The sequence below is a fragment of the Lemur catta genome, chromosome 20, assembly GCF_020740605.2.
Source record: "Lemur catta isolate mLemCat1 chromosome 20, mLemCat1.pri, whole genome shotgun sequence".
In the NCBI taxonomy this organism is placed as follows: Eukaryota; Metazoa; Chordata; class Mammalia; order Primates; family Lemuridae; genus Lemur; species Lemur catta.
In genome coordinates this window covers 17,733,033-17,760,524 of record NC_059147.1, presented here as the reverse complement: position 1 = coordinate 17,760,524, position 27,492 = coordinate 17,733,033, and the positions used below count along the sequence as shown (strand labels likewise).

At 41.6% G+C, this 27,492-nt stretch overlaps 2 protein-coding genes across 4 annotated transcripts; one reads left to right on the top strand and one right to left on the bottom strand.

Annotated features, from left to right (window-relative positions):
* Positions 1–1,914: 1,914 nt before the first annotated feature.
* KARS1 (lysyl-tRNA synthetase 1) lies at positions 1,915–19,180 on the bottom strand. 3 transcript variants are annotated; one of them, XM_045533898.1, is made up of 15 exons: positions 19,024–19,111; positions 15,868–16,047; positions 13,787–13,943; positions 12,715–12,880; positions 8,578–8,671; positions 8,025–8,211; positions 7,791–7,916; positions 6,553–6,672; positions 5,287–5,449; positions 5,010–5,183; positions 4,767–4,852; positions 4,378–4,463; positions 3,595–3,721; positions 2,762–2,905; positions 1,915–2,214 (listed from the first exon to the last, which is right to left on the bottom strand). In XM_045533898.1, the coding sequence occupies exons 2-15, from the start codon at positions 16,011–16,013 to the stop codon at positions 2,116–2,118; spliced, it is 1,875 nt and encodes a 624-aa protein (XP_045389854.1). In that variant the 5' UTR covers positions 16,014–16,047; positions 19,024–19,111; the 3' UTR covers positions 1,915–2,115. The 3 variants fall into 3 exon arrangements, with proteins under 3 accessions (XP_045389854.1, XP_045389855.1, XP_045389856.1); XM_045533899.1 differs by lacking the exon at positions 15,868–16,047 and having other exon boundaries at positions 19,024–19,180; XM_045533900.1 differs by lacking the exons at positions 15,868–16,047; positions 19,024–19,111 and adding an exon at positions 14,443–14,465.
* LOC123625417 (TERF2 interacting protein) lies at positions 19,160–27,492 on the top strand. Its single transcript, XM_045533902.1, has 3 exons — positions 19,160–19,969; positions 24,984–25,108; positions 26,281–27,492. The coding sequence occupies exons 1-3, from the start codon at positions 19,300–19,302 to the stop codon at positions 26,674–26,676; spliced, it is 1,191 nt and encodes a 396-aa protein (XP_045389858.1). The 5' UTR covers positions 19,160–19,299; the 3' UTR covers positions 26,677–27,492.

The window sequence follows — 27,492 nt, the reverse complement described above, 5'->3', positions numbered from 1 at the left end:
TTTCTTTGGGTTTCTGTTCTCTATCTAGTGTCACTGGCCTCCGTTCCCCTTCCTACCACAGGGCCTTTGCACTTGTTGCCATACCATGGAAAGCCCTCCTCACTTTTATAGAGCTAACGTCCTCAGGGAAATCTTCCCTAAGGCAGTCCATAATATTAATAATTTCTCAATACCCCATGGACCCCTCCCCCTTTCAAAGCATTTACCACAGCTGCCATTTTATACAATTTTGGGGGGATGAATTGTTAAATATGAGCCCTCAACCGTTTGAGAATGAGGACTTTATGATCCTTCTATCCCTTCTAGCTTACATACTGTCATATTTCCTGCCAAGCCCTACATACAAGTTGCCTACTGTTGCTGCAGTTCTTTTCTATCTCCAGCCTCCTTAAGGCCAGATAGCTATCTTCTGCCTCCAGCCATCTACTAAACACTAGTCATTCATGACTCATCAATCCTTGCAGGCCTTTCCAATGGTCTGCGCTGACAGAGTTGCCTCAAGTCCAGTCCCTTACCTGGTCTTGACCCTTCACCCTCTCCCTTGGTGAGATGATTGCTTCCATTTTGCTCAATACCACCTTGCTGAGAATGTGCCATATGGAAGTATTTCCTCTGAAATACCACCTGGTCATCTACTGCTTAAACACCAGCAAGGGTGGAAGAGATGCTCAGTATTCCCTGAAGTTTGCAGTTAGGTTTCTGAACACTTAGATTGTTTTACCAGCTATGGAAGTAGAAACCTGCTCTGTGAAAGTACACTGGCAGCTCCCAAACTGGATGCTTGCAGAGGTTTTGCTGAGGTGCAAAAGACAAGTCCTTTGTCATGTGACTCATCTGAAAAAACATCTTCCCAGCTGTCTCCCTGTGTCTGGGAGTATAGGCTCCATTTTAATAGCAAGCCCTTAGCCACATTCTTGTCACATTCTTAGTCCTGCTGAATTGAACTGAAAATAATGAGCAAACTTCAGACTCACTATTCAACATTCTACTATTTCCATCTAGCTGTCGAACAGGCCTGTCAAATTTAATATGTCCAAAACCAAACTTCCAACCTTCCCTCTCAAACCTGTACTTCCTTTTCCCCATCTCAGTAAATGGCAATTCTTTTCTACCTGTTCAGGCCCAAATCCTTGAAATCATTTTTGGCATCTTTTTCTCACAACCCATATTCCATCAACAAGTTCTGCTGCCCTCAGGAACAAGGCAAAGTCCACTTGTAACCATTTCCACTGCTACCACTGAAGTCCCAGCCATCATCTCTCCTCAGTCGATGGCAACAGCCCAACTGGTCTCTCTGCTTCACTCTTGCCTTCCACAGGTGAACTAGAATAATCCTTGAAAAACACTCCTCTGCTCAAGACCCTCCTGTGGCTTCCCATCTCCCTCATAAAATACATACTTTTCCACGTGGCTTTCAGGGGCCTGTGTGATCTGGCCTCTCACGGACCTCTCTGGTCATACTGGACCCTCTGCCACTCCTTAAAAACTCAGTCCTCTAGTCTGGATTGTCTTTTCCTGCAGCTCTCCCGGGTTACTATCTCCTGATCTTTACTTAAATGCCACCTAGCAGAGGTCCTCCTGATCACCATATTTAAAATAGCACTGACTCCTCTACCTCTAAACTAGCATCTGTTCCCTTGCCCTCCTCCATTTTTCTTATGTACTATCAACAGAAAGAATTTGGGTTTACTTGTTTCTCGTTTGTCTACTTCTCATCCTCACCCCAAAGAAAGAATATAAGTTCTAAGAAAGCGAGGACTTGGTTTTTGTTCATTGCTGTGTCCTCAATCCCTTAGAACCATATCTGGCACAGAGAAGACATTAATAATATAAATTTGTTGAATGAATTAAGATGGTAGAATCCTAAACATTCATTAGGTCAGCAATCTGGGGAAAAAGTTGATATTCCAAAGGTACAGAGAAAAGACAAATGGTTTATTTGGTAACAAGGAATAAAAAGAAATTCTTAATTCCTCTTTTCTCTTCTGGTGGCTGAACGGTGGTAGTCAAATGGATTCCCTTGCAAGAATTCCCACACAAGAATTCCCTTGCAAACCTTCATCTTTTTGCAGAAATGCAAAGTTGCCTGTTCATGTGACTTGCTATCATTATTTTCTAGACAGAAGTGCCAAATGTTGTGCTTTCTGGTGTATCAGTGGTTGCTGTATTCTCCTTCTTATCTTCAGGTTTCATGGCAGGAAACAAAAGTACTTCCTACAGGAGATAAAAACATATTGTAAAGCTAAGACGCACCCTTAACATTTGTTCACAGCTATCCATTCATCCCTTTTGCCTCTATTATTAGAGGCAAAATCCAGAGCTGTGTATACCCCAAGACAGACATGTTCTTTCATTTCAGCTTAGTCCCTCTCATTTACAGATGATGGAAAAGACAAATGTACAGCACTGCCTAGAGCACCATGCCAAAAGGTTGAAAAATACAGGTTCTATTAAAATTGGATTTCTTCATCTACAAAAATGGGATAACAAGTTTCCACACCTCAGAGGGCTGACTTAAGTTAAATGAGATAATACATGTAGAGGGCTTAGCGCTTCCCTGGATTCTCAAGGAAAGCAAACATTTAGTATTCCTCCTGCCTCAGGTCAGATAAAAACCAAAATCCTGTAAGGTCAGACGCTCTGCCCCTATTCCTGTGGAGTGGCATGTTCCTCCGTTTATTTTATTGTCCAGGCCCACCATGCCCTGCCTCTGACACAGTGGCACTTCTTCAGGGCAGGCGCTGAGGATGCTGTTATGTACCTTGATGTTATTGGAGTCTGTGAGAAACATGGCGACACGGTCGATGCCCATGCCCCAGCCAGCTGTGGGGGGCAGCCCATATTCCAGGGCAGTACAGAAGTTTTCATCTATGAACATGGCCTCATCATCACCGGCAGCCTTGGCCTAGAAGAGGAAAGGAAACCAAAAGGTGACATTCTTCCAGGACATTTCAGCATTTGAGTGAACACATTAAAACGTGCTCCTGATACTCAGGATTTGCTAGGAATTGATTTCCCAGAAACTCCAAGATGGAGCTATTTCTTTCAAAGACCTGGAGGTCAAGACTGATGGAATCTATCTTAGAACACATACAAATTTCTTGGAAATAAAACGTTTCCACTGCTTGGGATTCTGGGATTCTAGTGAGACTAATTCTCAGAGCCTCTGTGAGGATTCCCAAGATCTCTGTCCCATTTACTGAAACCACCCATCAGTGGCAGTGATAGCTACAGGCCACCTGTGGGGCTTTGTCTTCTTCATTCATCTGCCTCTCATCCCCAAGCCACCTCAATAAATGTACAGTCTAAGAAAAATGATGTTGTCAGGCAAATGTATTTCCAAGACAAGTGTCATCCTCCTCATACAAATAATCATAACTAAGTTCCTCCTAAGTATTACAGAGTCAAAACCAGTCAAAGTCTACATATTGAAATGTGACCTCTAGCCTATGGCTTTATCCTTCATTTCTGAAGTCACCAAGAACATATACATTGACACGGACCAGGGTTAAGTCTGCTACTTCTTGGTAAGTTGGCACTGATGAAACTGGCACTGATGAAACAGGTGCTTTTGCTCACGCTCTCCTTCCTCACCTTGGCCTGGTCTTCAAAAAGCTGCCGCTGCCGCATGGGATCATTCAGCTCAGTGTAGGCATTGCATATTTCTTTCTTCATGACAAATAGCTCAAAGCGCTCAGTCAGACCCTTTTTAGAGCGGTGCCTGGGGACAGGAGATCAAAGAGGAGGCTGAATATACAGGCCCTTAATAATCAAACATCTGATACAAGAATTCTTAAATTCTAGTGTACTCAAAAGTGTTATTAGTTGCAACCTGAGGCCTGCATGCATTCTCAGCACCAAATAATTTGGTACAATAGTGAGGAGGGTGAGAGACCAGGAAGATTTAATTATCTTCCTAACAAGCCAGTGTGGCAGACTGTGACATTGAAGCACACCTCCTGCATCTAAGCCCTTCCGTAGTCCCTCCCACATGGACTCTGGGCTGGTAATGTGACTTTGTCTGGCCAATGGGATAGCAGCAGAGTCTTGATACATGTCTGCACCTTGAGGCTTATTCTTTCAGAATACTTCCCCTTAGAATCCAAATGCCATGTTGAAAGGAAGCTCAGGCTATGCTGCCAGAGAGGCCATAGGAAGAGGCTCTGGAGGACAAGATTTCATGTGGATGAGAACCAAAGTGCCCTGGCAGAATCTCCAGTTGAAATAAGCCACTTGAGTTATTCTAGACAACACCACCGAGGACAAAGACCACCCACCCAACCAACAAAATCTTGAAAATAAATTATCGTTTAACATTACTAAGTTTTGGGGTCGTTATGCAGCAATAGGTAACTGAAACAGCATGCTTCACCTTACCATTTAGCCAGAGGGCTCATTATCTGCGGGTGATCACAGATGAATGTAGGATTGATGCAAGTCACTTCCAGGAACTCCCCAACAAGCTTAATAAGAAAGCAAAGCAGAGTTAGAAATCACTTCTGAATAATATTTTGATCAACCCAGTACAGAGACAGCTCCCACTGAGATGGGTTTATCCTATAGCTTTTCAAAGGCTGGAAAGGATAAACTGAGATAAAACAAACTATCTTGCACAAAGCTCAAAGTTTGTTAATTCTCTTGTTCCTCTCTTTAGGGTTTCCTTGTGAAGCTGTAGAAATGAATTCTCCCCAGGGGGGTTCACTTTCGCAGGGAGTAGGGCCTGGCCAGCACTAGATGAGGACATCGAGAAGGGCACGGCCTCTCACCTTATCAAGGAGCCTGGCTGTGGTTCGAGGTGGAGGGCATTCAACAGCTTTTGCCACACAGATATCATCAAGAATTTGGCGAGTTTCTGTGATACAAATGTACAAGTTAGGACAGAAGACATCACACTAGCACAGTAAAAATGTATATAAAGAGAACAGTCTGGGAAATTCTAGCTCTGACCCAATCAAATTCAGAGCTAAACAGGAAGGAGGGCCATAAAATGCAGTAGTGTGTCACTTTACCTTCAGTTTCAAAGAGGTCAGTGTCTGGCAGCTTCACCCCCACAGCTTTCTCAAGCTCTTCTACCATGCTAATTCTCCGGAAGGGTGGGGTGAAGTCGATAATGTAGGCTTGACCCTCCAGCCCATCTGGGTGGTAGGTGACCTTGTAACCACCTGTAATATGCTTCACCATCCCTGGAAGAGAAACTTGCCATTTAAAGAGGACGAAGCCCAGGACGCCCTCCTCTGAAAGCAGCACACCAGCCCCCAGACAAGTGTGAAAGAGAGCAGGAGTCACCTGAAACCAACTTCTCTGTGATTTCCATGAGATCGTGATAGTCTGCATAGGCCATGTAGAACTCACAGGTGGTGAACTCAGGATTGTGAGTCAAATCAATTCCTTCATTCCGGAACTGGCGTCCAATTTCATAAACCCGGTCAATGCCACCAACCACTAGCATCTAACAAACAACACATGGCCTTGGTCATGGCAGCTAATCTTGTCTTATACAACTCTGGAAAGCTTCTGTCTGCAAAAGCCATAACTTGGTTTTCACAGCTTAGGTGTGCTCTTACGTTTCTACTATAAAGGCCCACTACCCTGCTCTCTTTAAGATAGTTTACTGGGGCCAGGCGTGGTGGCTCACACCTGTAATCCTAGCACTCTGGGAGGCCGAGGTGGGCGGATCATTTGAGCTCAGGAGTTCGAGACCAGCCTGAGCAAGAGCGAGACCCTGTCTCTATCAAAACAATAGAAAGAAATGATCTGGACAACTAAAAACATATATATAAAGAAAAAATTAGCCAGGCATGGTGGCGCATGCCTGTAGTCCCAGCTACTCGGGAGGCTAAGGCAGGAGGATTGCTTGGGCCCAGGAGTTTGAGGTCGCTGTGAGCTAGGCTGACACCACGGCACTCTAGCCCAAGCAACAGAGTGAGACTCTGTCTCCAAAAAAAAAAAAAAAAAAAAAAAAAAAATAGTTTACTGGATGCTCCATGAGAACAGCCCAGTGATGACTCAGAATCGTTCCTAGTTGTGTGGTCTCTAAGCCTGATTCTCTGATCCTCCTGGAGATTAGATTCTGAACTTCCCTATATAGCTGAATATTTTTTCTTTTGCTTAAACTATTTATAACAGGTTCTGTTGTCTACAACTAAGAATCTTGAATGACAATCTTCAATATTTATTTTGGTAATTTGAAAATACATTTTTATAGTGATTTAAAGATATTTATTTAAAACTTCCAGAGAGAGATTAGGCTCTTTTCTACCAAAGACTAAAATCAGATCTAATCCAAGGAAGACTAAAACCTGAAAAATTTTAGGAGAACCAAAGTAGGTCTGGAGTACCTATACACTTGGAAAGACAATCCCTTTGCCTTCTGCCCCACTATGCTCTATTGATCTTGTAGAGAATTTTAGAAATTCACAAACCTGACAAATTAGAATACCCTCCAGGCTGTTTACCCTCACTGTTCCTCTTATTTCTGACTGTACCTGTCTAGCCAATAGTTTTCCAGCCTTCTGCTTCTTTAAGGGAATGGAGTGCTTTATTATTGACTACCTTATGGTAGAGTTCTGGAGCAATTCTCATATATAAGTTCATGTCCAGCTCATTGTGATAAGTGATGAAAGGCCTGGCCACAGCTCCCCCTGGGATGATGTTCATCATGGGAGTTTCAATCTAAAAAAGACAGACATAAATATTTAGTCCTCAGACAACCGGAGGCACTTTGCATCTAATATAGTCTAAACCCGTTACATCTGTAAGTAAACGATAAGTTCAACAGTAATGTGCAAGTGCTTGACAAAAAAGGATAGCTTGATTTTTCTAGAACAGTGCCTCCAACTTCTATTGATACCAAATACCATTAACATAGTACCATAAACTTTCATAAGCCGTAAATGGTAATATATGTGGATACAACCTTTCTAGAGTCCAATTTGAAGTATTTATTAAAAACTTAACTGCCTGTGTCTTTTGACTTTGTTATTCTACATCTAGAAATCCATTCCACAGAAACACCTGCACATGTGCATATTAACATTTATTATAGAAGAAAATCAGAAACAATCTAAACTATAAATAAGGGAAACAAATAAATTATGCAGCAATAAGAAGGAACATATAGCTGTATTTCTTTCTATCTATGTATCTATCTCATAGAAATCTATCTATCTATCTAATCTATCTCATAGAAAGGGCTCCAGAATATGTTAAGTGGGTAAAAAAAAGCAGGCCCATCATAATACATAGTGACCTCATTTATATTTAAAGCAAAAACCCTTCCAAACATTTATACATGTGTACTATGTCTGCAACATGCATGTGCATGTATGTATATATGCATAGTAAATGATGGGGAAGGACACATATCAAACTCAAGTTTAGGGAGGGAAGTTAGTTGGGAGAAGTGAAAGGGTACTTTCAGTTTTTCTTCTATTTATGTCCTTATTGCTGGAATTTGTTTTATAGTACTTGCACTTGTCTTTCTTATACAATTAAAAAACATTTTTTAATGCTGTAACACAGAAAAATGATTTGATAACATATTGAATATGGGATTATTAGCACGTGGATGACCCTATATCTCACCCATTATCTTAGAAGTCGGGTCCTGGCTTCCTAATCAGGGCACTAAGTAAACAAGGTAGAACAAAGATACTAGGAAGAAAGGGGACATTCTCATTAAGCCTGAAGGATACTGACACAGGATATGCCTGGGAAAAGGAAGGGAAGGGATAGTAAGAGGCAAGCACAACAAGGCAGCTCATCACGTCAGTTCGGAAACTCTCCCTTACCTCTAGGAATCCCAGCTCATCCAAGAAACTTCGTATATATGTGATGATCTTAGAGCGGATGATAAATTTCTGCCTCACAAAGTCATTCAGGATCAAGTCCAAGTATCTCTGACGATACCTTGTTTCCTAAACCAAAAGCAGCACTTAGAAATCACTGATATCTTTGATTTGGTGATACGATAAAACAAATGAAATGCATCTTTGTGCCACAGCCAGGAGGCCATGAGAGCTTACCTTATCTTTGAGGCCAAAGTGAAGATGAGGTAACATATGCAAGCAAGGCGACAGCAGCGTGATCTCGTAGGGAATGATGCTCAGCTCACCCTTCTTAGTTTTCCCAGGATTCCCCTGAACTCCAATGATGTCTCCCCGTCGAAGTTTATTATTAATATGAGTAAATTCTTCTTCGGATTTATAATTTCTGAGTGAAAAGGAAATGTAATTTAGCATACACTAGTTCAAATTAATACTGAACACTGCTTTACTCTGGAACCCTCACTCAACTGTTAGTACCTAGTTAATGTGGGCCCAAGAAGAATCTCAGTTTCAGGGGCCACTGTTAAAAAAAAAAATGGCTTTTATTTTACTATCATACAACTTGAGAGCAGTCATTACTTTCCAGGTAACTAGATGGCCTTTAATCTTCTTCTCAGCCATACCCAACCATGTCCCACTCCCTCTTACTCTAACTTTAAACACTAATGGGAAAGTAAAACCACATCAGCCTCTGTTCCTGTGTCACTCAAAGCCACCCTAGAATAATCCGTAACTGGATATTTCAATATACCTGGAATTGGCCATGACTTGCAACTTGACCCCTTCTCCTCGAAGGTCATAGAAGATGAGCTTTCCCCCAGAAGCTCTTTTGGCATGGATCCTACCTACAGAAAGAAAAGCAAAAATACTGACTGACAGAACCAGAGCCAGTTCATGATATTAGTGCCAAAAAATCTCTCTGTAGTTTTTGTCAGGGAAGAACATAAACCAAAACAATCTGATTTTAGCTTGAGGTCTAAGCCCTGCCCTTTTTTTTTCAAGACAATGATCCCCATCCAAACTAGTTAAAGATGTGCAAGAAGATCTGGCTTTAAAGATGTTCACTGGATGCCTGGAAGTTGGCCACGCTGGTGGCAGCAGAGTTTCTGGATCTTTCTGAACCCTCACATAAAAATATAAAGCACAACTATACAGGCAAAGCCAAAAACCCATGGACAAAATTTACAACAAAATTATGTGGCAAGGTATTTCCAAGAACCCCCCAATAGAAGCAATGGGGCCAATGACCAAGAGCCACAGCATCTCCATGTGGGGAAAAAGCAGTAGGGATGAAAGGGGCATCTGACAGACCTGAAAATTGGAGAAACTCCATTTAGCCAAAGGTATCCACTGGAAAACGTGAGCATTTCCCTCCAGGGTAACTGGAAGATAACAGCTAAAATGGGGGTGGGGAGGGAGATGTGCCCATTTCCATACAGTTGAGGGCTGCATTAAGGTCTAAAGGGGATGGAGTAGTGTAGTCCCCAGAAAACTCTAAACTTAATAGAACGATTCCCTTTTAGGACAAGGCCATACAAACATAAACAGCACAAGGAAAACAGTGAGAAAGGAAGGAGAAAGGCGACCAAAACTGAGGAAGGGTTAGAGAGTGTGGAAATCTTGGAAAGCAGCTGCTGTATTTCTGAATACTTCACAAAAACAACCAAAGAGGGAGTTACATGAAATTGAAAACGCTATCTAAACGCACTTAAGAAAGCCATGCTAAGAAAAACAAATTCTAACTTACTGTTCCACAATAAACTAAAAGACATTACAAAAATGACACAAAACAATAGCTACAAATAAAATAAAATATCTAGGAATAAACTTACCCAAAGAAAGTGAAAGATCTCTATAACGAAAGCTATAAAACACCAATGAAAGAAATTGAAGAGGACACACAAAAAAATGGAAAGATAGTCCATGCTTATGGATTAGAAGAATCAATGTTAAAATGTCCACACCATTCAAAGCAACCTACAGATTTAATGCAATCCTCATCAAAATACCAATGACATGTAACCTAACCCCCCGTAATATGCTGAAATTAAAAAAAAAAAACACCAATGACATTCTTCACAGAAGTAGAAAAAATATACATATGGAACCACAAAAGACCCAGAATAGTGAAAGCCATCCTGAGCAAAAAGAACAAAACTGGAGGAATCACATTACCTGACTTCAAATTATGCTACAGAGCTGTAGTAACCAAAGCAGCATGGCAGTGGCATAAAAACAAATAGACCAAGGGAGCAGAATAGAGAACCCAGAAATAAATCCACACATCTATAGTGAACTTATCTTCAACAAAGGTGTCAAGAACATACAGTGGGGAAAGGACAGTTTCTTCAATAACTAGTGCAGGGAAAACTGGATATCCATATGCGGGAGAATACAACTAGACCCTTTTCTCTTGCCATATACAAAAACCAAATCAAAATGGATTAAAGATTTAAATATAAGACCTGAAACTATGAAACTACTAGAAGAAAACATTGGGGAAATGCTTCAGAACATAAGGACTTCTTGAGTAACATTCCCAAAGCACAGGCAACCAAAGCAAAATTGGAGAAATGGGATCACATCAAGCTAAAAAGCTTCTGTACAGCAAAGGAAACAATCAACAAAGTGAAGAGACAACCCACAGAATGGGAAAAAATATTTGCAAACTACCCATCCGACAAGGAATTAATAACTAGAATATATTAAAAACTCCAATAACTCAATAGGAAAAACATCAAATAATCTGATTAAAAAATGGACACAGGATCTGAAAAGACATTTCTCAAAAGAAGACATACAAATGGTCAACAGGTATATGAAAAAATGCTCAACATCATTAGTCATTAGAGAAATGCAAGTCTAAACTATAATGAGGTATCATCTCACCCCAGTTAAAATGGCTTTTATCAAAACGACAGCCAATAATGAATGCTGGTGAGGATGTGGAGAAAGGGGAATTCTAATACACTGTTGGTGGGAATATAAATTAGTGCAACCACTACGGAGAAAAGTATGGAGATTCCTCAAAAAACTGAAAATACAACTACTATTTGATTCAGCAATCCCACTGCTGGGTATATATCCAAAGGAGGGGAATTTGGTATATCATAAAGGTACTTGCACTCTCATGTTTACTGCAACACTATTCACAGTAGCCAAGGTTTAGAATCAACCTAAGTGTCCATTAATGGATGAATGCACAAAGAAATCATGGTACCCATACCAATGGAATATTACAGAACCACAAAAATGAATGAAAATCTGCCATTTGCAACAACATGGATACAACTGGAGAACATCATGTTAAGTGAAATAAGCCAAGCACAAAAAGACAAATCTTGCATTTTCTCACTCATATGTGGGAGTTAAATATTAAAGACAATTGATCTCATGGAGACAGAGTATAAAATAATGGTTACCAGAGGCTGGGAAGGGTGCCAGGGAGGGGAGGATAAAGTGGGACAGTTAATGGGTAGAAAAATATAGTTACATAGAATGAACGATATTTGATAGCACCACAAAGTGACTATTATCAACAATAAGGTAGAGTAAAAATTCATTTCTGAAATGAAGACTAAACTAGAAGGAAACAAGAGTGACTAAATACAACAAATAATGCCTTAGAGTGAAAAGGAGAATAAAATTTTAAAATCGAAGTATAAAGAAAGATAAAAAGGATTTGAGAAAGTAGCAATCATTGACAAGAATCAAAAGTCCAATATACAGATAAAAGGAGTTCCAAAAGAAATTCAATCAATACAAAAAATTATATTCTAGAAAAATTTTCTAAAATAAAAAGTATTTAAAAATACACATTTAAAGGGTACACCGTGTACCTGAGAATACTGAACCAGAATGACTAACATCAAAATATATTTTAGTACAATTACTGTACTAAAGTAACTAGTAATTTAGTAAAATTACTGGACTAAAGAATTCCAGAAAAAGAAGTCTTTTGGGCATTGGGGTGTTGTCAGGGCTTCTCCCTGGGTGGTAGGATTACGGATAATTAAACTTTTCTCTCCTTGCTTCTTTGACTGTTCTAAATTATCTACAACTAATAGTTTTATTATTATTATTGGGTGGGGGGAGGCAAGGAAAAAATGTGAATTAATTTTTTTAATTAAGGAAAAGAAGATTCTACACAAGATACTATTAATTCCAAAACAGCAATGTTTTCTAGAAATACCATCTCTGTGCCAAAGCATTCTCAGGTCAAAGACTGAAATCCTTAAAAGCCTGGGGCCATGGTTCCTACTGATAAAGTCCTTATAAAGGACTGTGAACTAGCAACAGCTTCAGGACAGGAGTCCCCCTCAGAGAACAGCGCTTTCTCTGTAGCATTACTTCATCTGGAACGTAAGTCTATCCCTCAGGGCTGCTCTACTTCTTTTTGTGAGTAGATATAATAGTACTGTGTCCCTAGTAAAGTAGCGTCAGATATAGGTCACTTGGCTGGGTACAGTGGCTTATGCCTGTAATCCTAGCACTCTGGGAGGCTGAGGCAGGAGGATTGCTTGAGGTCAGGGGTTTGAGACCAGCCTGAGCAAGAGTGATACACCCATATCTACTAAAAATAGAAAAAAAATTAGCCAGACAACTAAAAAAATAGAAAAAACTAGCTGGGCATGGTGGTGCATGCCTGTAGTCCCAGCTACTCTGGAGGCTGAGGCAGGAGGATCACTTGAGCCCCGGAGTTTGAGGTCGCTGTGAGCTAGGCTGATGCCACGACACTCTAGACCAGGCAACAGAGACTCTGTCTCAAGGGAAAAAAAAAAAAGAATGTAGGCTACTTGAGAGCAAGACCAACCCAGATCTTCCTCTGTGCTACTGAAGAGCTTCACCTGCTGTGGGAGCTCAGCAAACTGCTAGGGAGTCTTCCTACCTGCCACCTTTAAGGTGATGTCAGTCAGGTGGTCCCCAGGCTGCAGGTGACTATATTCTTGGATGAAGTCAGTAAGCGAGATGTCTACATGGAACTTGTGTGGGTACGGGTCTTCCCCATTGACCTTCAGTTGATGGATTGCTTGACTGCGGATCTTGTAGTATTGCTATTAAAAAAAAAAAAGAAAAAGCCCTTGAGAAGACCAAGGGCCTATCTAGCAGAGCACTAACCTGCCTGAGAGTGGGCCCAATCGACTGAGGTTTTCTTTAATCAAGCCCTCTGTACCCTTGAAATCACAGGATTGACTATGGAGTGAGACTTGTAGTTAAAATATGCAGGGTGACCAAACTCACAGCTGCAAATGATGGCCAGAATTGCAAAATACAAGAGTCGACAAAAAGAAAAATCATAGTTCTGCCTAAAATAAGTTTAATCAATACAGGTGGCCTTGTTACTACTTTTGTGGACCACATCTCCATGGTAAGTCACTTATCTTCCTAAATATTGTCTTACCCCCGGCCACACATCAGACTTTTCCCCAAGGCAGACCCATGGGGCCTAGAGAATATAAATAAGGAATATTCTCTAGCAGGGGTCAGCAAACTTTTTTCTGATGCAACTTGTCAACTCTGCTGTTGTCTAGAAAAAGCAGCCTTAGATATATGTAAACATATGAGCATGGCTACATCCCAGTACAATTTTATTTACAAAACCAGGGAGGGGAGGATGAAGTGGGGGAGTGGAGATGAAAATTTGGCCTATGGAATGTAGTTTGCCAACCCCAGTCTAAAGTAAACCCTAGTCCATCTTCTGGGAGATAGTTTATCTGGAGCCTCTATAAGGCCCAGCTAGTTCCAAGGAAGATCAATTCACTTAGGAGTACTGGATTCTGCCAAATGCTTGTTGGGGGGTGATATAAAAAATACTCGGCCTGTGCCTTTAACCAGATGCAGTGGCAGACCCTCCCTTATCCACTGGCAGTGACCCAGGGCCCAGTGGTCCCTAGGAATTGCCATAAGCTTCATCAGAAATTTTCTTGTGCGCAGCCATGCCAGTGGCCCAGGGGACTCACATTTGGGTCCAGGCTCTCCTCCTCGACACCCACACCATTGTCAGTGTGGTTGGTGGCAGCAGCAGTGGCCTGGCTTTGCTGTTTCTCACTGAGCTCCTTCTGCTTGGCCTCCTTTTCTGCCACCTTCTTCTCAGCTTTCAGGCGTCTCTTTAGCTCACTGTTGGGAAGATGAAAATGTTCAATGTGGCAGCTGCCTGAAGAGCCCCCTACTATGTTCTGTCTCATAGCCACTATCAAAAATACGAAAAGCCTGGGGGAGATGCCCTTGCTCATTTCTACACCCCTAATTTCACACCCCCAACTCTAGTCTCTTAGTCATGAAACTCTATACATGAAAGAGACAATGGAAAAAGTATGTGAAAAGATGTGAAAGATCATTCTTAGTCTTTGCTTTCCAGTCTCAGGTCCTTGGCATCAGGTCCCAACTAAAACCAAATGTACCACAATAAAGAATATCCTAAATATTAGTTTACATTTAGAAAAGGAAAAAAAGTCTTCTAGAAAATTAGCAGGATAGGCTTTTCTTTTTTTTCTCAGTAACTTAGGAGGTGAAAGAATAGGCTTTTCTTAAGCTAACTACGTTAGGGAATTAACTAGATTACGGACTGAATCTTAGTTGTTTGGTATCTCCTATAGAAAATAAAGTTCTACAGTACCAGATCTAACATGTGACAAGGCAACATCTCCTGCTGTCTGCCACCTCTCTCTGCCCATCCCTGAAGAGTGAGTTAGGCCACGGGTGGGGAAAGCTGGCTCTTCAGAGCTCAAGGAGACACCCCACAGATAATCTCTTCAAGAATCGTTCTTAGCATTGGTGTCACTTTGCCCAGTGGAGCCTGAGTTTGGGAACAGAGTACAAAGCAGCATAATATAGGTGATAAAATACCATCATCATAGTCAGACTGCCTGGGACTAACTTCTGACATGTCTATCAATTATGTAACCTTGGGCAAGTGACTTAACTTCACCCCATCTGTAAAATGGAAACAGACACCCCCCCACCAGTTGCTGCTGTTGTGAGGATTGAGATAATGTTTGTAAAGGGATGACCAGGGCGTTTAATTAGCACTTAAATGTGAACTATTCTAGGTATGCCTCACTATCTTAACCCTTCACTCTCTGCACCTAGGACAGAAACAATACAGATTTGAATATATTTCTAGTTAAATTCCTTGCTATCCAAACTCTTGATACTTGTTACCTGAAACTCAAAAATCAAAGCAATGTGGACAACTCAGTATTCCTTATGATCTGAACTTGCTATCCGAACCCAGAAACAAAACAGATTTGGGTAAAGAGGGATAACCTCATTATTCAAAGAGAATTTATGGATCATTCTTTCAAACCACTGATGATAATCAAATATTCTACAACAGTGAACCATGTCAAAAGATCCCAAGTCATGCTTGTATACTGTCTGGCTTCAGGGAATATCCTTCATTTGCAATACAAGCTTAGAATAACTAAAAAAAAAAAAAAAGTTGGATATTTTAATCTCTCATTTTTTAAGTAAGAAAAACTGATTCTGATGGTTTCAAAGACAGCGATTCTTCCTAGATATAATCTGTCCTATAAAAGCTGTAAAGACAATCTTACCAAAACAGTGTGCTAGGCCTATCATACTGTAATTCGGTTGGTGGATATCTAAGCTAAGCTCTCTAGTTCTTCCTAGAATTAACATATACCTGTTTTCCATTCAACTAAGTGTTCCTCTTAAATAAAACCCATTCTAAGGACAATCCACAAAGGTCCTAGGGATAGCACTAAGACTAGAAATCAAATTAATCTCAAGAACAAACAAAACCCAGAAAGACAGAAATGGGAAAATAATTGGCATTAGAAATTCTTTATTCAAACAAGGGTTTTGTTCTCAGCACTGTTCTAGAACAAGATCCACAAGTCATCTCAAGGCACTAAGGAGAGAGGATTTGAATTTATTAAAAAGAAAATGAGAAAGGACTATTGGTTTTGGTAGTAGGGCTTGTTTCCTTAGCAACAAGTCCAATGACTTAACAGATAATAAACCAAGGAAGGAAAGGATTTTTGCTCCCAGAGCAATAAAGAAGGTAATGGGCACCAACCTTCTTTTATCAGAAAGTGGCGTGTCCTTTTGAAGCGCTGTGAAAGGAGCAAGTTGACCCAGTCGAAGTTCCCTCTGACCCCACTCTGCCCAGGAGGTTTGGCGCAGGGACCCCCTAATAAGCCTTATAGCAGCTTGCGTCAACATGGCAGAACACCCTGGAACTAATGATTACCACCACCTAGCAGGAAAACAGAGATGCGGTGTCAGATGGGAAGGATAGTATACATAAACCCAACCAGCTCTCTTATGGGTTGGGGAAGGGGGGCTGTGTTTGTACTATGTTTTAGTGTCCAATTTATCTTAATACTCTCTTAACTGACAGCAACCCTGTAACATCCACTGTTTTACAACTGTAACTGACAATGTCCTCAGTCCTTGGTCACTATGGAAAAAGTGCACATCTAGAGTCAAAAGTCAACAGCAAGTCAATCAACAGCTTAAAGGTAGGAATGATCACAACATTCTAGAGCATGGGAGACAGGATGTGAGGCAGTTTCTGAAGCCCCTGAAAGGTGGTTTCTCTCTTGGAGATGAAATACCTGGCCAAAAGATGGCAATGGGAAACATACAAAATAGGAAGAAACTATCACTATCAACTGCAAACCCTAGGAAAAATTAAAAGCAAGTCACACTAAAACACCTCTGACTCAAAGACAGGACTTGTTTGGTATTCTAAGAACAAAGAGGAAAGGAGAGTTTCAGGAAGGGGTCAAAGACTACATTATGTTTATACATTATTAACAGTGAAAAGCAACAGAATTGCAGGGAACATGCCCTTTACTGTATTCAAATAAATTTGAGGACATTTCACTTGGGAATATGTCGTTTGTGCAGGCAACACATCTGTTTTTAAACTTGGGGACAACACTTGGCATTAAATGGTGCTCATTAAAGATTTCAGGCCAAGGGAGTTTTAAGAAAAACTCAATAGAAGGAAATGTTCATAAAAAACTTATTTTATCCCATGGTCAGTGGAGGAACATACATCAACAACAGATTTCTATTGACAATGTGAGGTAGTACAGTGCAGTTATAAAGAGCATGGGCTGTGGAGTTATGGACTTGATTGTAGATCTCTGCTCTAGTGCTTTGAATCAGTGCTAGACCACACTTTAGGAATGCACATGTTAGCAATACATTTACTTACCCAGGGCCTCAGTTTATTAATTTGAAAAATGGATATTAATTCTTCTCTTGCAAAGCTATTATTGAGGTTAGACAGAAAGCTTGTAGAGATCTGGCATTGTGCCTGGCATATAAAAGCTGTTCAAAAAAGTAGCAGCTGTATTTAATCTTAGAAAAGTCAGTAGAAAGGAATTAACCAGTTTTCTCAATTTACCTTAAAATCTCAGTGTGAAGTGGAAACCTTAATTTCATCTGTGACTTACAGTAGTAAAATCCAACTCACTGTAATTTGATTATCATAGATGGTTTAAAAGAATGAACTGAACTTTAGGACTGTAAATCAGAAATGTTGAGTTCAATTCAATTTGATGTGACAGATCAAAGTCCAGTCAATTTTCCCTAAGAAGTATAAAACCAAGTTCCAAACATTTATGGAAATCTATCAGAACACTCTAATAAAGGACAACATATAAGGCTGCTATCAAACCATAAATTTGGACATTTCATGTATCATTTTTCTAAAATATTTGAAGCATAAAGTCAGAAACACAAAAGGAAACATCAGTTATTATCCACTGAGTGCCTATGCTAGGGACAGGTGCAGGATGGCAGTGCTAACCACAGGATAAGAGGAGGGGGACAAAAATGAGGAGGCTAATGAGCATCTAGAACCAAACCCATAGCAGCAGGGACTTCACGTTAGGGACTTCTCTGGGCCAGGAGCATGGGCAGAAACTAGGAGCTCATGTCAAAGGTAACCTTTTCTCCATTAACGTACATTAGCATAGTAAAAATCACACCCACCAGCACCATGACAGTTTACAAATGTCATGCAAGCCCTGGAAGTTATCCTTTAAGGATAAAATTGGGGAGGGCCCTTAGCTCTAAGAACTCTTCACCTTTTACCCAGAAAAATAATGAATATTCCACCCACCAATTAGCATATCATAAGGTATAGACATAAAAGTGTGGTAAGACCCCAGCATCTTCTCCACTAGGGAGAAAGAACCATTTCCCCTCAGGAAATGTTACTTTCACTTGCTATTCTAAGCTGAAAAGCCTGCAATAAAAGCTCCTTGTGTGGAAGTGTTGTCTATCATCACTCTGTGGCACGGGCCCTGCCTGAGAATTTCACAAACCAGGAGCCAAAGAACCTGGACAACCCCCCTCAAAAATCAACCCTGACACCTAGAGCAATTCCGTCAGAGTTCAGCAAGAGGAGTAAGCCCTAATGCACTAAGGCAGCCATTGTATATAGCATAACTTCTCCCCTATGCCTCTGGAACGGTACTAATTATGTACCATCTTCCTAGCACTGAGAAAAACCTCAAATAAATCATTGCCTGTGTTCTATTGTTTAAATGAGTTATCCCAACGAGAATATAAGACATAGCCACATAAAGGGCGGTGAATCTTGACTTACGTATGTCAAACTACAAACCCAAGGGTTTGGGATGGTTAACAAAGATACCAGGCTGAATGAAATCGTGTCTACTGTTAGAGATTGATCAGTCAACACTCACAGATGCTTTGGATAACCCCTATGGGTAGGTGCACGACAGTTTCAGAACTGATCCCTTTTAATACATAACGTTCAAAATGACCTTACTGAGGCCAAGAAAAATAACAAGGTTTTTCTGAAAAGCCAGGGTATTTAACATTTCTCCAACCTCCTCATTGGCTCAATAAAAGAACGCATTTCTCAGAAGAAAAGCAGTAAGTTTCGCTTTCCTTTCCTGACGCCGTTCAGTTTTCCTACTAGCTTCTCCTCCCCATTCTCTTACTCTAGGAGTATAATAGCGGGTGCCCCGTCAGTGCCAGCTGGGAGGTGGGAGCCGGGAGCCAGAGGCCCCGGGGCATCCCAGGAGTAGGTAGTTTCCTGGGCGGAGTGGCTCCGTCCCAGCATGTGCGTACTCACGAGAGCCGGCAGGAAGGCCCCTCGCACAGCCGCCTCAGCGGGAACCTCGAGGCGCTTCCCAGCCCGGACTTTTATGCCACAAAGGTTTTAATGATTCGCGGCGACACTTACTTCTTGCTCAGTTTCGGTTCGCCACCATCCACTTTCACCTCGGCCCCCTGCACCGCCGCCATCTTCCAGGAGGGCCTGACCCCCTAAGTGAAGGGAGTAGCACGTTAATTTCCAGGTCGGAGTTCGAAGCCCCGCCTCTTCCGGGCTAGCGAGCGGTGGGCGCTCCTGGCGCGCTGCGACTGCTGTTGCGCAGGCGCACTGGTCGGTGTCTGTGGCTAGAGTTCCGTGTGTCAGGCGTTCGTTGCGGGGCTGCTCTTCTGGTGCCTGGCGTCAGAAATGGCGGAGGCGATGGATTTGGGAAAAGACCCCAACGGACCCACCCATTCCTCAACTCTGTTCGTGAGGGAGGACGGCAGCTCCATGTCCTTCTACGTGCGGCCCAGCCCGGCCAAGCGCCGGCTCTCGACGCTCATCCTGCACGGCGGCGGCACCCTGTGCCGTGTGCAGGAGCCCGGGGCCGTGCTGCTGGCCCAGCCCGGGGAGGCGTTGGCCGAGGCCTCGGGGGACTTCATCTCCACGCAGTACATCCTGGACTGCGTGGAGCGCAACGAGAAGCTCGAGCTGGAAGCCTATCGGCTGGGCCAGTCCTCGGCGGCCGACAAGGCCCCAGAGACAAAGCCCGGGGCTCTGGCCGAGGGCGCCGCGGAGCCCGAGCCGCAGCCGATCGCTGGGCGGATCGCCTTCACGGACGCGGACGACGTGGCCATCCTGACCTACGTGAAGGAGAATGCCCGCTCGCCCAGCTCCGTCACCGGCAATGCCTTGTGGAAAACAATGGAGAAAAGCTCGCTTACGCAGCACTCGTGGCAGTCCCTGAAGGACCGCTACCTGAAGCACCTGCGGGGCCAGGAGCATAAGTACCTGTTGGGGGACGCCCCGGTGAGCCCCTCCTCCCAGAAACTCAAGCGGAAGGCTGAGCAAGACCCGGAGGCTGCCGATAGCGGGGGTGAGGCCTGCTGCTGCGCGCGTGCGGGTCCTGGTGGGACACTTGTGCGGTGGCGGCGGGGACATGTTTTCCTCTGTGTCCGGCGTCCATTTCGGCTTCTTAGGAAGCATCGCTCGGCCCCGCCCCCTTTGACATCCGGGTAAATTTGCACCATCTTTTCTCTTGCTGTCTCGTATTTTTTTTTTTTTTTTTTTTTTTTTTTTTGAGACAGAGTGTCACTTTGTTGCCCGGGCTAGAGTGAGTGCCGTGGCATCAGCCTAGCTCACAGCAACCTCAAACTCCTGGGCTTAAGCGATCCTACTGCCTCAGCCTCCCTAGTAGCTGGGACTACAGGCATGAGCCACCATGCCCGGCTAATTTTTGTGTATATATATATTTTTTAGTTGGCCAGATAATTTCTTTGTATTTTTAGTAGAGACGGGGTCTCACTCCTGCTCAGGCTGGTCCCGAACTCCTGACCTCGAGCGATCCACCCGCCTCGGCCTCCCAGAGCTAGGATTACAGGCGTGAGCCACCGCGCCCGGCCTGTCTCGTATTTTTAATTTACTCTCCCGGTAACTAGGATATTGACACGCTTCTGTATTCAGAAGGTACAAAAAGAGTGTATAGAAAATGCTCTCACACCCTTTCTGCCCACCGGCTACCCACTTTTCTTACCCATAGGCAACAGGGTAACCGGTTTCTTGTCTTGTTTATCTTTTCAGGGAGAGTGTAGAGACTTGTTTTATAAAAAGATTTGTCTTATGTTCGGGTAGATTCATTGTAAGCCGTTTAAAGTCGTGCAATACCTGTTTTCATGCTTTGGCTTAATCGTCTACGTATTCACGTAAGAAGGTTCTCATCAGTTGGAAAGTGTCTTGCTGGTCTTGCTTACGTCAATTGAGTTTTTAACGCAGTTAATATGAGAGTTGGGATTCAGTACGGTTAAGACACTTAAAATGTCTTACCTTTGATGCAACTGGTATTGACAGCTTAAACTGACAGGCCCTTTGGTTTAAAGAGGCATGCTCCCCTCGCCCTTTCCTTTTTTTCCCCTAACTTATGTGGCTATTCCATTTAACAGTTGAAGTCTGGGGAGGTAAAAATCTACTTGTCCTGTTCAGTATGCTTAGTAGAAATTTTGTTTTTGGTAAAAGTGACATTTAAGATTCATTCATTCAACAGATAATTGAGTGCCAGAAACTGCTGTCCTGCTGGGATATAACAATAAATAAAAGTCCCTGCGGTCATGGAGTTTAACATGCTAGCTGGGCAGTGGTAAGTGCTGTAGAGAAAAATCAATTAGGGAAACGGTTGGGGAGGAGGTTGTTTTTTATAGGATGATAAGGGAAGCTCACTCTGATAAGCTGATGTTTAAGGGGAGACCAAAGTAAAGAGCAACCCAGGTGTATATGTGGGGAAGAGTGTTCCAGGCAGAGGGCAAAGGCCCTGAGGTGCGAGTATGGCTAGTGTGTTCTTGGAGCCTCAGAGAACAGTGTGGCTGGAATGGAGTAAGCAAGAGGAAGGGAGGATTATAGCAGATAACGTTAGGGCTATGTGTATGGGTGATGTAATCATGTAGGACCTTGCTTTTAAATCAGTGATGCTGGGACTACTGGCAAGCCATTTGGAACTTGGGACAAAATTAAGCTTGGATTCACTCTACCCATCAAAGTAGTGTTTTGATGATCAGATATTTAAATATAAACATTAAAATATTTGATTACTTAAAAATTAAAAATTTCTCATGATAAATGAAGTCAGAGGGCAAACTGGAAAAATATTTTCAATGGATTGGAATAGACTTAGATTCCTTACTGTCCAAAGAACTGTCAGAAGTCAGTAAGTAAAAAGAAAACTAATAGAAAAATGGGCAAAGGAAATGGAACAAAAAGTTCCCAGAAGAGGAAATAAATAAATGGCCAATAAACAAATGCAGTAATATTCTGTTATTAAATAAAAGTAAATCAAACCTGGAGCAGAGGATCAGTATAAGCCATGCTTGGACTTCTCGCCCATGGAAAGTGTAAGATAATAAATATGTGTGTTGGAGTTGTTTTTTAAAAAAGTAAATCAGAGCAAGGAAAAGTATTTTGTCTATAAGATTGACAAAGATTAACATAGTGGATAATATCCAAAGTTAGGTATAGGAAAATGAGTACACTCCCACATTTTTGATAGAAATTGATACCATTTCTTTGGGGGACATTTTGACAATATCTGACAACATTTAAGATGTATTTTTCCTTGCTGAGCGCGGTGGCTCATGCCTGTAATCCTAGCACTCTGGGAGGCCGAGGCGGGTGCATTGATTGAGCTCAGGAGTTCAAGACCAGCCTGAGCAAGAGTGAGACCTCGTCTCTACTAAAAATAGAAAGAAATTATATGGACAACTAAAAATATATACAGAAAAAATTAACCGGGCATGGTGGTGCATGCCTGTAGTCCCAGCTACTCGGGAGGCTGAGGCAGGAGGATCGCTTGAGCCCAGGAGTTTGAGGTTGCTGTGAGCTAGGCTGACGCCACGGCACTCTAACCTTGGCAACAGAGTGAGACTCTGTCTCAAAAACAAACAAACAAACAAACAAAAAAATAAATGTATATTCCCTTAAATGTGGCAGTATTGCTCCTAGGAATTTATCCTGTAGATACAGTGAGAGTACAAAAGGGTACATAATGGAAAGTCAGTCTCCTTGCTACATATCCCTTCCCCTGGTTCCTTTCCTAGAGGCAACCACTGTTATCATTCTTTGTCTGACGTGGATCCTCTTTGCTCACAGTAATACTAGCATACTAGACATCAGTTCTGCAGTTTACTTTTTTTTTTTAACTTAATGATTTATTTTGAAGTCTTTGTGTTTCTGCACATAGCTTTGCATCATTCTTTTCTCATTGATTGCCTGGTATTCCATTATGTGAATGAACCATAATTTGTTTACTTTTTATTATGGAAAAGTCAAACATTTACAAAGATGAGAATAGTATAATGAATTACACTGCATGTCACCATCACCCAGCTCCACCTGATGATTATAGTTCATGGCCAGTTTTTTTCATCTATACCTTTCATCCTGTCTTCTTGGATTATTTTGAAGCAAATGCCAGGTATCATATTTTGTTTATTTTAGCATGTATCTCTAAAAGATAAGGCTTCTTTTTTCAGTTTATGTTAAAAATTATATCCAGTAAAATTGACCCTTTTTGGTATACAATTTTATTTTTTTATTATGTTAAAATATACATAAGAGAATTTACCATTTTAACTGTTTTTTTAAGTGTTCAGTTCGGTAGCATTAAGTACATTCACATTGTTGTGCAGCCATCACCACCATTCATCTTCAAAACTTACTCATTTCCAGGCCTGGCGCAGTGGCTCACGCCTGTAATCCTAGCACTCTGGGAGGCCGAGGCGGGTGGATCGCTCGAGGTCAGGAGTTCGAGACCAGCCTGAGCAAGAGCGAGACCCCCGTCTCTACTAAAAATAGAAAGAAATTATCTGGCCAACTAAAATATATATAGAAAAAATTAGCCGGGTATGGTGGCGCATGCCTGTAGTCCCAGCTACTCCGGAGGCTGAGGCAGTAGGGTCGCTTGAGCTCAGGAGTTTGAGGTTGCTGTGAGCTAGGCTGTCGCCACGGCACTCACTCTAGCCAGGGCAACAAAGTGACACTGTGTCTCAAAAAAAAAAAAAAAACAAACAAAAACTTACTCATTTCCAAAACTGAAACTCCATACCCGTTAAACACTAACTCCCCATTGCTCCTTCCCCCTAGCTCCTGGCAACCAGCTTTCTACTTTCTCTCTCTGTGAATTTAAGGTCTTCAGGTGGCTCATATAAGTGGAATCATATTTGTCATTTTGCATCTGGCTTATTTCACTTAGCATAGTATCTTCCAGGTTCATCCATGTTGTAGCACATGTCATAATTTCATTCCTTTTTAAGAAGGAATAGTCCATCGTATGTGTACACATTTTGTTTATTCATTCTTCTATCAGTGGGCATTTGGGTTGTCTCTGTCTTTTGTCTGTTGTGAGTAACGCTGCCGTGAACATGGGTATACTATCTGAGACCCTGCTTTCAATTCTTTTACGTATATGCCTAGAAGTGCAGTTGATGGATCACATAATTTTATGTTTAATTTTTTGAGTAACTGCCATACTGTTTTCCAGTTATATATGTTTTAACATAAGTAGATTTGTGTAACCACCACCAAAATGAGGATACAGAACAGGTCCATCACAAAAAACTCCCTCTTGATGCCCATTTGTAGTAAATTTTAATAAGTAGGAAAGGAGTAGAATTAAATCCTCAGAGAATAAAATGTAAGAGGGAAACAGGAGAATGTTTACATTTAGGAGACCCCTCCTTTATTAGACGGTGTATGGTGGATTGTGGAGCACCACCCAGGTCTATCTTTAGCTGCTAGGAGAGCTGCCTTGCCCTATCTTAGGGCTGCCAGCATCCAGTAACCAAAATGTGTGGCTTTACAAAGGCTCTGCTCCTTTGACCCAGCTTGGTCAACTCTGAAGGGCATTCCCAGCACCAGAGTTCCTTGTGGTTTTGGCTGAGACTTATAGCTCGTGCTCTTCCACAACTCAACTTCTCTCTCTGCCCACTCCTGCTTTTCATCTCTGCCAAGAGTGTTTTCCCAAGAGCACTCCCTAATAAACTCTTTAAGTGTTAATCTCCATCTCAGAATCTGCTTCCTAGAGAACCCTGTTTATGACACATTTTTGTTAATCTGCAAAACCTGTAAATACAAAGCAAAAAATGAATTAAGCTTGAAGAGCATTTTTTATACACCAGAACCTAGGAATATTATCAGTATTTGGATAGTACTTTTCAGAAGTGTAGAAATTATTGAACATGTATATCTTATGCTTTTCGTACCCTTCCGAATCAAAAACAGATATCTTCTAATAGAAAGGAAAGTACAGGCTCACTCCTGGCCCAGATCGCACACAGCATGCTCTATGTTTTTTGGTTTATGTAAAAGAGGCTAATGCTAGTCTGTGTTGTTCTTCTCTGTAATAGAACCACAGAATAAGAGAACTCCAGATTTGCCCGAAGAAGAGTATGTGAAGGAAGAGATCAAGGAGAATGAAGCAGCAGTGAAAAAGATGCTTGTAGAAGCAACCCGGGAGTTTGAGGAGGTTGTGGTATGTTAACTAGATTTATTCATATTTTTTCCTCTACCTTCGTTCTTCTCCTTGAAACTGGTTATCCCCTCCACCCATTTCATGCACCTGAGGCCCAGGAAGGTAAGAGAGAAGTTCAAGATGGAAGAAGGCAGAAAGTGGGACTGATCTGGGCTTCAGGCATGTTGCCCTGAAGCTTTGCTTCATAAACCTTTTAGTTTTTGGCAAGACAACTTGAGAGGGAAAGGGAGAAAAATTGGGCAGAATAGAGGCAGTTATATATAAACAATATAGGCCGGGCGCATTGGCTCACGCCTGTAATCCTAGCACTCTGGGAGGCTGAGGTGGGAGGATTGCTTGAGGTCAGGAGTTCAAGAAAGGCAGGAGCCATAAAATAATGATGATGAATAATTTTTTTAAAAGTCAAAATTATATGTATGTATCTTCTCCAAGAAAAAGAATCTTATAAGTTAACTTTTCTTATTAACCAAAAGAAAAATGGTTAGACTTCAGGCTAAAAGAGCGAAATAAGGACTGTTGCACGCTGTAGTCTGTGTTTTGTTTTATTATTTGATATTTGGTTCATTTTCCATAAACTTCAGACACTCTTCAACAGCTCTCAAACATGGCCTACATAGGTCTCTTTTCATATAGCATGCTTTGTGTTGTGCCTAAATGTAGTATAGCTTGGAAGCCCTAATATATTCATATGGCAATTTTTTTGAGTACTTATTGTGTATAGGCATCTGAAGGCACTAGAGATGGAGTGATTAGCAAAACATATGATTCCTGCCCTTATGGAACTTACAATCTGGGGGTAAAGTCAAACATTTAACAAACCTAATAAACACGTGTACATACATATACATATGTACTTTCCATATTCAGTGTAGCTTCTTATATTCTGTTGGAATCCCATAGTCAATTATGCATACATATACACATAAGCACACACATATATATATACACACCCCCACCTATACACACACTCACCCCACCCTCCCACATGCACACCCATATTTATACACATACTTGTATTCACACACATCCAACACGAATAAACATGAGAAAGAACAAAGCGTATTTGAAACTGAAGGAAATCCAGTGTGATTGGAATGCACAGGGTAAGGGGGTGGTAGTTGGAAGAGATAAGATAGTGCAAGAGTTTAAGTCTTACTCATCATTTTCTCTAGGTGGATGAGAGCCCTGATTTTGAAATACATATAACAATGTGTGATGATGATCCACCCACACCTGAGGAAGACTCAGAAACGCAGCCTGATGAGGAAGAAGAAGAAGAAAAAGCTTCTCCACCAGAGGTGGGAGCTGCCATTAAGATCATCCGGCAGTTAATGGAAAAGTTTAACTTGGATCTATCAACAGTTACACAGGCCTTCCTAAAAAATAGTGGTGAGCTGGAGGCTACTTCCTCCTTTTTAGCATCTGGTCAGAGGGCTGATGGATACCCCATTTGGTCCCGGCAGGATGACATAGATTTGCAAAAAGATGATGAGGATACCAGAAATGCATTGGTCAAAAAATTTGGTGCTCAGAATGTAGCTCGGAGGATTGAATTTCGAAAGAAATAATTATAGTAAGATGATGAGGGAGAAATAATTGTGCCAGGTGAGGCGGTAAAAAATAAATTGTGACCGTTGAACTTTAGGGAGTACTTACATTGGACCTGAGACTTGTCTACTGATCAATGTTGCTGTTGCCGTATGAGTCCTAGATTTTGTAGGCAAGCAGAGTTGTGTAGGAGGATAAAAAGAAAAGAAATCGGATATATTTAGCACCATCCCTGCAAGTATCAACGTGTTTATGAAAGGAAAATCTAAACCAGAAGGGTTGGTCCACATAGTTGTAATCCTTTGTTGGAATGGAGCCCTTGCTATATTGGTGACAGGAGTTAGTGACAGAGTCAAAGGAGGAAAATTAAGAGGCATAGGTCTGTTCAGGCAGGATAAATAATCTATCCTTTGGCAGAAGCTTGTCTATAGATTGTGATAGGTTCCAAGTCAAGATTCTAGAAATATGAAAAGGTTTAACTACAAGGCCTTGAGCATGAATTCTCAAACCCTTGCCTCTTGCCCAGTGAGCTGATTTCTAGACTGCTTTGAAAATCCCATATTCATTTTGCTAATGTAATATTTGGGGACCCTGCTCCTTGGCTGTTCTTTGAGCACTTCTCAGTCAAGTCTGTAGCATGTGTTTCTTTACCTACCACTCAGTTTTGTTTAAAACACACAACCCTAGAGAGTCTTGAGAATAATCTTACTCCATTAATGTTAATGTGTTTTTATTGAGGATAGTTTTGTGCTAAGGATTGTGTTAGATTTAGTTAGTGGATTGATTCCACTTTGTTATGTTTTCATTATTGAAAATAAATATAACTTTGTATTTGA